This window comes from Muntiacus reevesi, chromosome 3, assembly GCF_963930625.1.
Source record: "Muntiacus reevesi chromosome 3, mMunRee1.1, whole genome shotgun sequence".
In the NCBI taxonomy this organism is placed as follows: domain Eukaryota; kingdom Metazoa; phylum Chordata; class Mammalia; order Artiodactyla; family Cervidae; genus Muntiacus; species Muntiacus reevesi.
In genome coordinates, this window is record NC_089251.1 from 121,277,082 (window position 1) to 121,285,127 (window position 8,046).

Consider the following 8,046-nt stretch of genomic DNA (forward strand, 5'->3'; position numbering starts at 1 on the left):
ACATTTTAATTTGCTTTGTTCTTTTTAAAGGACTTCAGAGGCCCAGAAGATGATGGACTGTAATCGCTTAGGTTCATAATACACCCTAAACATAGTTTTCCTTATTTATTCTGCCAAGCATTTTAATAATTTATCAAGCTAGGATCTTAACAAGATAGCCTAAATATAAGGCTCCTCACCACCCCAATCTGCCCCCTGTAACCCCACACTCAGGCAAGCCCCTACCCTAATGCCTGTGCTCATAATTCCTTTGATTTTCTTTGGTCATGGATTGCTTACAACTATATGCATTTCTTTCTATGAATATGCTTCGATTTATTTGTTCGTATCCTCTCCAGCTGACGGGAAGTTCCATTGTTTCCAGGTTTTGCTATTTTTGACAATGCTGCTGTGAACATTCTTGTATATATCTCCTGGAGACATATGCAAGAACTTACACACACTTATGAGTGAAATGCATAAGTCTTATGGAAATAAATGAAAATCAATCAAAGAAAATGGGTAAAGGTTATTTATCCAGAGTTACTATGGCAAAGGGGTCACCCACTGTCACTGTGTTATGACAGGGACTCAAAGGCGAACAGAGGAGTGGGAAAGCTTTATGGTGGAAAAAGGGGAGGATCCATGTGGACCCTGAATGGAGGCTGTTGTAAGGAAGCTGGAGGTGGCTAACTAGAAGTGGGGTGTCCTATGCGATGGGCTAGACATACTTGACTTTCTCTGACTCATCTTAAGTTGGAAGAAGGGGAAAAAATTAGGGAAGTTGTCAGCTATTAATCTATAGCAATGTCTATAATTGCTATAGACATTATCATTTGACTTCCTGCATCATTTGCTAGAGAAACTGGTCATTTAGATAAGCATGCCATGAGCATGCATGCAACATAGCAAGATCAGCCCAAGACTAATATTGAGTTGTTCATTAGATCTGAGGTTTGACCTATATAATGCATATTTCTGTATAATTTCTCTTCCTGAACTTTTAAATTATAAAATAATTAATTTAATTATAATCATAAGAATTATGTTACTTCAATTATAAAGTAAATTATACATATATGCAAGACAATTATTTGTTTCACCCTTTGTAACATTTAATAAATGTTCATTCTTTGTAGAAAAATGTATTAAATATTTTCTAATGCTCTGTGATACTTATTTAAAATTCGCATTGTGTTGTCCCTACATAAGCTCTCTGGAAATATCTATAAGCAATGGGACACATGCAAGCCCTCAAAGATCCATCGGGAATTCAGTACCCTGCAAAAACAGTGTCTGGACAGAACTTTTAGAGAGTATGACCTTTATACTTGTGGATGTCAATGTGTGTATCCATATTTAAGGTGTATTTACTATTACAACTCCATTACCTATTATATTTTATCTATTCTACAGTTATAAAAGTCACCATGGCATGTAAGTTTCTAATTTACATTCTGAAAATAATGAAATGTATTAAAATAAAGTATCACTTGTGCAAAAAGAAAAAAATTCCTGAAAGCAAGAATTTTTATCTCTATTGTTCATTGAAGTATTCTCAGTGTCTAGAACAGTGCCTAGTGCATTGTAGACACTCAATATATTTATGTAAAATGAAGGGATATGATGTATCTATAAAATATTATGCTACAGGTGGCATATGTTTGATCTTGCCGTTACCCTCACAAGTAAAGACTGCATCACTCAGAGCTACAGCCCCTCCATTAATGCAGGCTGGCTTCCAGCTTTTGCTTATTTTTATATAATCCACCACATGCTCAATGTTTGACAAAGTTGGAGATCACCAGGTAAATGCTGAAGCAAACTCATCTATTTATATTATTAGCCTTTGATGCACCTATTTACGTGAAGGCTGGCAAGTAGTAACAAGCTATAACCCCCAGTAAGCAGGATCAGCAGAGAAGGCAGCGGCACCCCACTCCAGGACTCTTGCCTGGAAAATCCCACGGACGGAGGAGCCTGGTGGGCTGCAGTCCATGGGGCCACGAAGAGTCAGACACGACTGAGCGACTTCACTTTCACTTTTCACTTTCATGCATTGGAGAAGGACATGGCAACCCACTCCAGAGTTCTTGCCTGGAGAATCCCAGGGATGGCGGAGCCTGGTGGGCTGTGTCTATGGGGTCGCACAGAGTCAGACACGACTGAAGCGGCTTAGCAGCAGCAGCAAGCAGGATCCCTCCTCATTGTCTAGGGACATCTGAACACAGATTGCGCCAGGTGGGAAGGGCTCATTTTTCCCTGGGCCGTGTTAAATCCTCTCCCTAGAAGCACCCCGGTCGTTGTTATTATTGCTGCTGTTTAGTTGCCAAGTTGCGTCCAACTCTTTGTGACCCCATGCACTGTAGCCCGCCAGGCTCCTCTGTCCGTGAGATTCCCCAGGCAAGTATACTGGAGTGGGTTGCCATTTCCTTCTTCGGGGGATCTTCCTGACCCAGGGATCGAACCCAAGTCTCCTGCATTGGCAGATGGGCCTTTACCGCTGAGTCACCTGGGAAGCACGTGTCATTGTTATTGCGTGTGTGCTTTACCGTGCACCCAGAACCAGTGTCTTCTGAAGTTCTTCTCAATGCAACACTTCTAAAGTATCCACCCCTGTGAACACTGCCCAGAGGAGTGGGGGAGACGCAGAGGGCAGGACCTCTGTGGTCCCAGCACCGTCCAGAAGGAATAAATCACCTTCCCAGCAACTGCCTGACCACTGATGCAATGACCTGCCCCTTTCTTCATCTCTTGCTTTGACCAGGGAACAGATTTAGGTAGAAAATCCCAAGGGCACTGCATTCCAAGGGTGGGTTTATCAACATCATACACTGTAAGTGGTTTCACCTTCAAGGGACTGTGAGAGATGTGATTGAAAGTACCTTGTTGTAATCTCTTAATTTTTATATTCCTACAGTGTTCACTTATGATAGAATATAATCAAAGTGGGTAGTGTTTCAGTAACTCACAACTCTTACTAACAGATTTATTCACTCATGACCAGACCAGTATTTTATAATCATAATCTTCAGAAAGAAAGTTGACTAGTACTGGTAATGAAATTTTAAAATCTCACTAAATCGTGGTCAGATGTTAAACAAATAAGACCTACACAAATAAACTAAAATAACCAAGACCTAAACAAATGCACCTTGCTTTAGGCGTTGAATTTCATCGGGCTGTAGACACTGAGATCAAAATCTGTTAGAAAGTTACCTAGGGGTAAAGAGAAAGTGATGTCATAAGCGTTCATTGATATGGTGTTCCTAGAATCCTTTTTCTCACTGATATAAGAGAGTTGAAGCCACAAATTTTTTTTTTAATTTATTATTAGAAAATAATTGCTTTACAATGTTGTGATAGTTTCTGCTCTACAGTGAAGTGACTCAGCTCTGTGTATACACATATCCCCTTCCCTATTGAGCCTCCCTCCCACCACACCATCCCACCCCTCTAGGTGGTCAGAGCACTGAACTGAGATCTCTGTGCTCTATAGCAGCTTCTCATCAGCTGTCTATTTTACACGTGGTCATGTATATATGTCAGCGCTACTCTCTCAATTCGTCCCACTCTCTCCTTCCCCCACTGTGTTCACAGATCCGTTCCCTACATGTGCGTGTCTGTTCTTGCCCTGCAAATAGGTTTATCCAAACCATTTTTCTAGACTCCATATATATGTGCTAATATATGATATTTTTTCTCTTTCTGACTTACTTCCCTGTGTATAACAGGCTCTAGGTTCATCCACCTCACTACAATGGATTCAAATTCACTCCTTTTTATGGCTGAGTAACATTCCTCTGTATATATGAGCCACAACCACCAAATTTTTACCATCACATGAAAACCTATTAGGGACAGATTATTCATTAATTACTTTAAATTCATCTCAGAAAACATCAAGGGGTCTTACTCACTTCAGTGGGTTTAATTGCATCTTTGCATGAGACACATTCAAACAAGGAAATAAGAGGAGATATTGACACATTTTTGAATGCCAGTTTTATGGTTTATTAGGAAAAGAATTGTCTACGGTTTACAGAATCAGAAAATAGTAGCAGAGATAGAGAATGCAGAAACCACAGAAAGAAGGAGAAGGAGATAAACCCAACATTTCAACAGTAAAATTTCGAGAAAGCATAGCATTAAAAATCATCACTCCATTTTGTGGGGTTCATATTTTGGTGATGGATGGAGAAAGACTGCACTGGTGTTTTTCATTTGGAGGCAGTATCTCAGTGACCAGAGGATATGAAATAAAGTCCTCAGCCTGAGAATTCGTCTCAGGTCACCTACATGACATTCAAATCAGGAAGGACTGGCAGAAAGAAAGAAAATCTTACCCACAAGACAGTTACCAGCAGCACCTTCCCAGAGGCCAGACTGGCAGCCTAGTGGCAGCACTGCTTCTGGCAGCAGCTCCTTTGCTGGCAACAGCCCTTCTGCTGGCAACAGCCCTTCCCACAGCTGCAGCTGCAGGTGCGGCGGTGGCAGCAGACCACGGGGACGCTGCAGCAGCCCCCGCAGCAGCCGTAGCAGCAGGGGCAGCAGCTGGTGCAGCAGCCCACCCGGTAGCATCTGCAGCTGTTGCAGCCGCCGCCGCAGCCGCCGCCGCAGCCCCCGCCGCAGCCGCCGCCGCAGCCCCCGCCGCAGCCCCCGCCGCAGCCACCACAACTTCCACAACCACAGCAGCCCATGGTGTCAGTAGAGAGGACTCAGGAGAGGTGAGGAGCGAGACTCAGGAGGTGAGGGAGGTCGAATGTCACCTTCTGCTGGAGGGGACCCTTATATACCAGCCCTGGGAACAGGAGAGGGAAGACACGTGACCACTTCCCTGTTGTTATTTGGCTCCGGAGTGATGGAAGAACGTCATAATATATTAATTAGTACCCTTTTTAGGAATGTCAGCAAGATTTATTAGATGATGTTTGTTTTTCTAAGTCAAACACCCTAAATATTTCAGTGAGGGCCCCCGGGAGCCCTGGAAAAGGGGGTGCTGTGACCAGTCACAGCCACACAAGGAAGTCCCACATAACACAACATGCTGTGCAGCAAATGAACACTGCCGGGAGGCTATTTCTGTGTACAGCCCAGAAGTCCTCTTACAAAAGATTGGAGAAATGAAAGCGGTCGCAGCCTCAAAAGTCACTGCCAAGTGCAATAGCAGCCCCAATCCCCTCACCAGAGCCTCTTTACTGGGGAATGGAAGGTCCTCACCACATGGTTTAAGGATGGCCACTGTGTTCCGTTATGTAGTAGGTTGCACTTTGTGTGCTGGCTTAGAAAGCATGAATAAACCTTGTCAATGGCTTACTTTTTTCTGGAAAAATTCCTATTGCAATTAAAATAAGAAAGCTTGGACTTCCCTGGTAGTCTAGTTGTTAAGACTTCACCTTCCAGTGCAGGGGGTGAGCATCTGATTCCTGGTCAGGGAGCTAAAATTCCACATGCTTTTGGCAAAAACAACAACAACAACAACAACAAAAATCAAACAGAAGCAATATGTAACAAAGTCAATAAAGACTTAAAAACTGATCCACGTCAAAAAACAAATACATACATAAAATAAGAAAGCATTTCCTAGCTAGAATGAAAAATGAATTTAGATGTTTGAAGAATTTTTATTGATACCAGGATGAAAAATGAATTCGAATGCTTGAAGAATTTTTATTGATTGATATCTAAGAGGAAAATCTTATATGCAAAATCATGTGGCCCAGTGGCAGAGAGATGAAGAGAAACAATACAAAAACCAAAAAAATTAAAAGGACAGATACTCCAGAAAAATGAAAAGTGAAAGCAACTCAGTCGGGTCTGACTCTTTGCAACCCCATGGACTATATAGTCCATGGAATTCTCCAGGCCAGAATAATGGAGTGGGCAGCCTTTCCCTTCTCCAGGGGATCTTCCCAATCCAGGGATTGAACCCAGGTCTCCCACATTGCAGGCTGATTCCTTACCAGCAGAGCCACAACTGAGCTATCAAGGAAGCCCATCCAGAAAAATGAAAGCTTGTACATAAAGGAAATATAATCAGAGTATATAATTTTTATTCTGTGATGAGTCATATTTATATTGTAATAATTTTATCATCAGTTATATATTTTACTAAAAATAGTGATATAAATATTAATACATTAGGAGTGACATAAAAGAGTTCAATCCTTGTTTTAACAAAACTAACAAAGGCTACCAAGAAACAGTCATTCAAGGAATTAGTAAAAAATATGAAGGTTTCCCTGGTGGTCCAGTGGCTAGGACTTCACACTCCCAATGCAGGGGGCCCAGGGTTCAATTCTTGGTCCAGGAACTAGATCCCACATGGTGCAATGAAGATCAAAGATCCCATGTGATGCAATTAAGACCAAGCACACTCATATAAATAAATAGTTTTTAAAAATAGAAAAGAAATGTTGGGGGTGGGGGGAGGCAGCTCCCGGAAACGATTGCAAGATGGCAATATTGCCTTTGCAGAGTGGCCTAGAGGGTGAGGTGGGATGAGAGAGGGCAACTTAGAATTATTTTAACTGTGTATGTACATATATTTTGTTAATAATATTCAAGATGTTCTGGTAATTGACTGACACCTCCCCTGTGGCACATTTCACGTGACCCTATCACCCAGTCTTACTTCCTATTCTAAACCACAGATCAAATAGTCACACAAAATTTCCATTTACATCTCCCAGCACAGACCTTGGTCCACACCAAGAACTCTGCCCACGTTTATTAACTAACTGAAGGACAGTTTTCTTTCAAGCAAGTCTCAGGCAATTATGCTGTTGCAAAATACTAGATGGGGAGATGCTTTGGAAAGATAAAACACTATCTCAGTCTTGGCACTACTGACAGTTTGAGCCAGACGTTTCCTTGCTGTGAAAGGAGTCCTATGCAGAATGTGGAGCAGTATCTCTGGCCTCAACCCACTAGTTATGACAACTTCTTCCTCAGTTGTGACAACCAAAGATGTCTCCAAATATTGTCAAGTGCCCTGGGAGGGGAGGTAAAAAATTGCCTCCCATTGACATCTAGTGCCCTATAGAAATGGACCCAGTAGTAAAGAATCTGCCTGCCAGTGCAAGAGATGCGGGTTCAATCCCTGGGTTGGCAAGATCCCCTGAAGTAGGAAATGGCAACCCACTCTAGTATTCATGGAATTTTCCATGGACAGAAGAACCTGGCAGGCTACAGTCCATGTGGTCATGAGAGTTCGGTGTGATTTAGCAACTGAGCACACACAGAAATGTAATAGGGATAATCCATGCCAAGCTGTTGTGGACAATGATGCAAGTTTAGAAAGAGCAAAAGGATTTGGGGTGAAATTCTTCTTTCCTCTTAAATTCTGGGGAGAATCTCTTGGGCATGTGATTCTGAAGGGGTTAAGCACCTGAGGTGGCTGGTGAAAAAGGACAGGAGAGGCCTCGTCCAGTCTTACTTCTCCCTGCTGCCATACTTAAGAGAAGCAATGCTCAGAAAATGCTTGCTAGAGTAAATTGATTCACATTTTCATGTAACTTCTTTTGTGCTAAATGTCACAAGAAGGCAGGCAGTAACAGGAAGAACACCACAGGAAATTCTACTGATGCCAACAAAACAAAATCCTGCCTCCCCTTTCTAAAAGTGGAGTAGAAAGAATAAAACACACACATATACAAGCAAAAATGCCAGACAAGGTACACATGGTCTTGCTAGTCAATTATAAGCCAACATTCTATCTCGCACCCCTGTAGGAAGTGAAAAAAGGAACACAAAGAAACACAAGTGATGCCTGGTGAGGGGAAGGGCAATTGTTGGAAGTGGGGTTTGCCTGCTGACTCCTGGTTGCCACAGACATTACTGAAAAGACAGGAGACCTGAGGGAGGGGCCTGGGGAGATGGTCTTTTCTATAATATTGGGTACCCCAGGGAACTCAAAGGGCTTCCAAAAGACCTAGGTTGTGGAGAAGAGAAAGATGATAAGGAAAAGGGGCATGAAAACAGAACTGGGAGAATGAATGCAAGGGACACACTCTGCTCCATGCTTCTCCCACAGCTCATCCCCCCACCCCAATTTATGTCGCCTAT

General features: G+C 42.5%; 1 protein-coding gene across 1 annotated transcript; it reads right to left on the reverse strand.

Moving 5' to 3' along the window:
* Positions 1–4,373: 4,373 nt before the first annotated feature.
* Positions 4,374–4,679, reverse strand: LOC136164107 (small cysteine and glycine repeat-containing protein 7-like). The gene has a single exon (XM_065928913.1). It carries the CDS (start codon positions 4,677–4,679, stop codon positions 4,374–4,376), a length of 306 nt encoding a protein of 101 aa, XP_065784985.1.
* Positions 4,680–8,046: the final 3,367 nt, after the last annotated feature.

Coding starts and splice junctions, on each gene's coding strand:
- LOC136164107 (XM_065928913.1), bottom strand. CDS start 4,679: ATGGGCTGCTGTGGTTGTGGAAGTTGTGGTGGCTGCGGCGGGGGCTGC.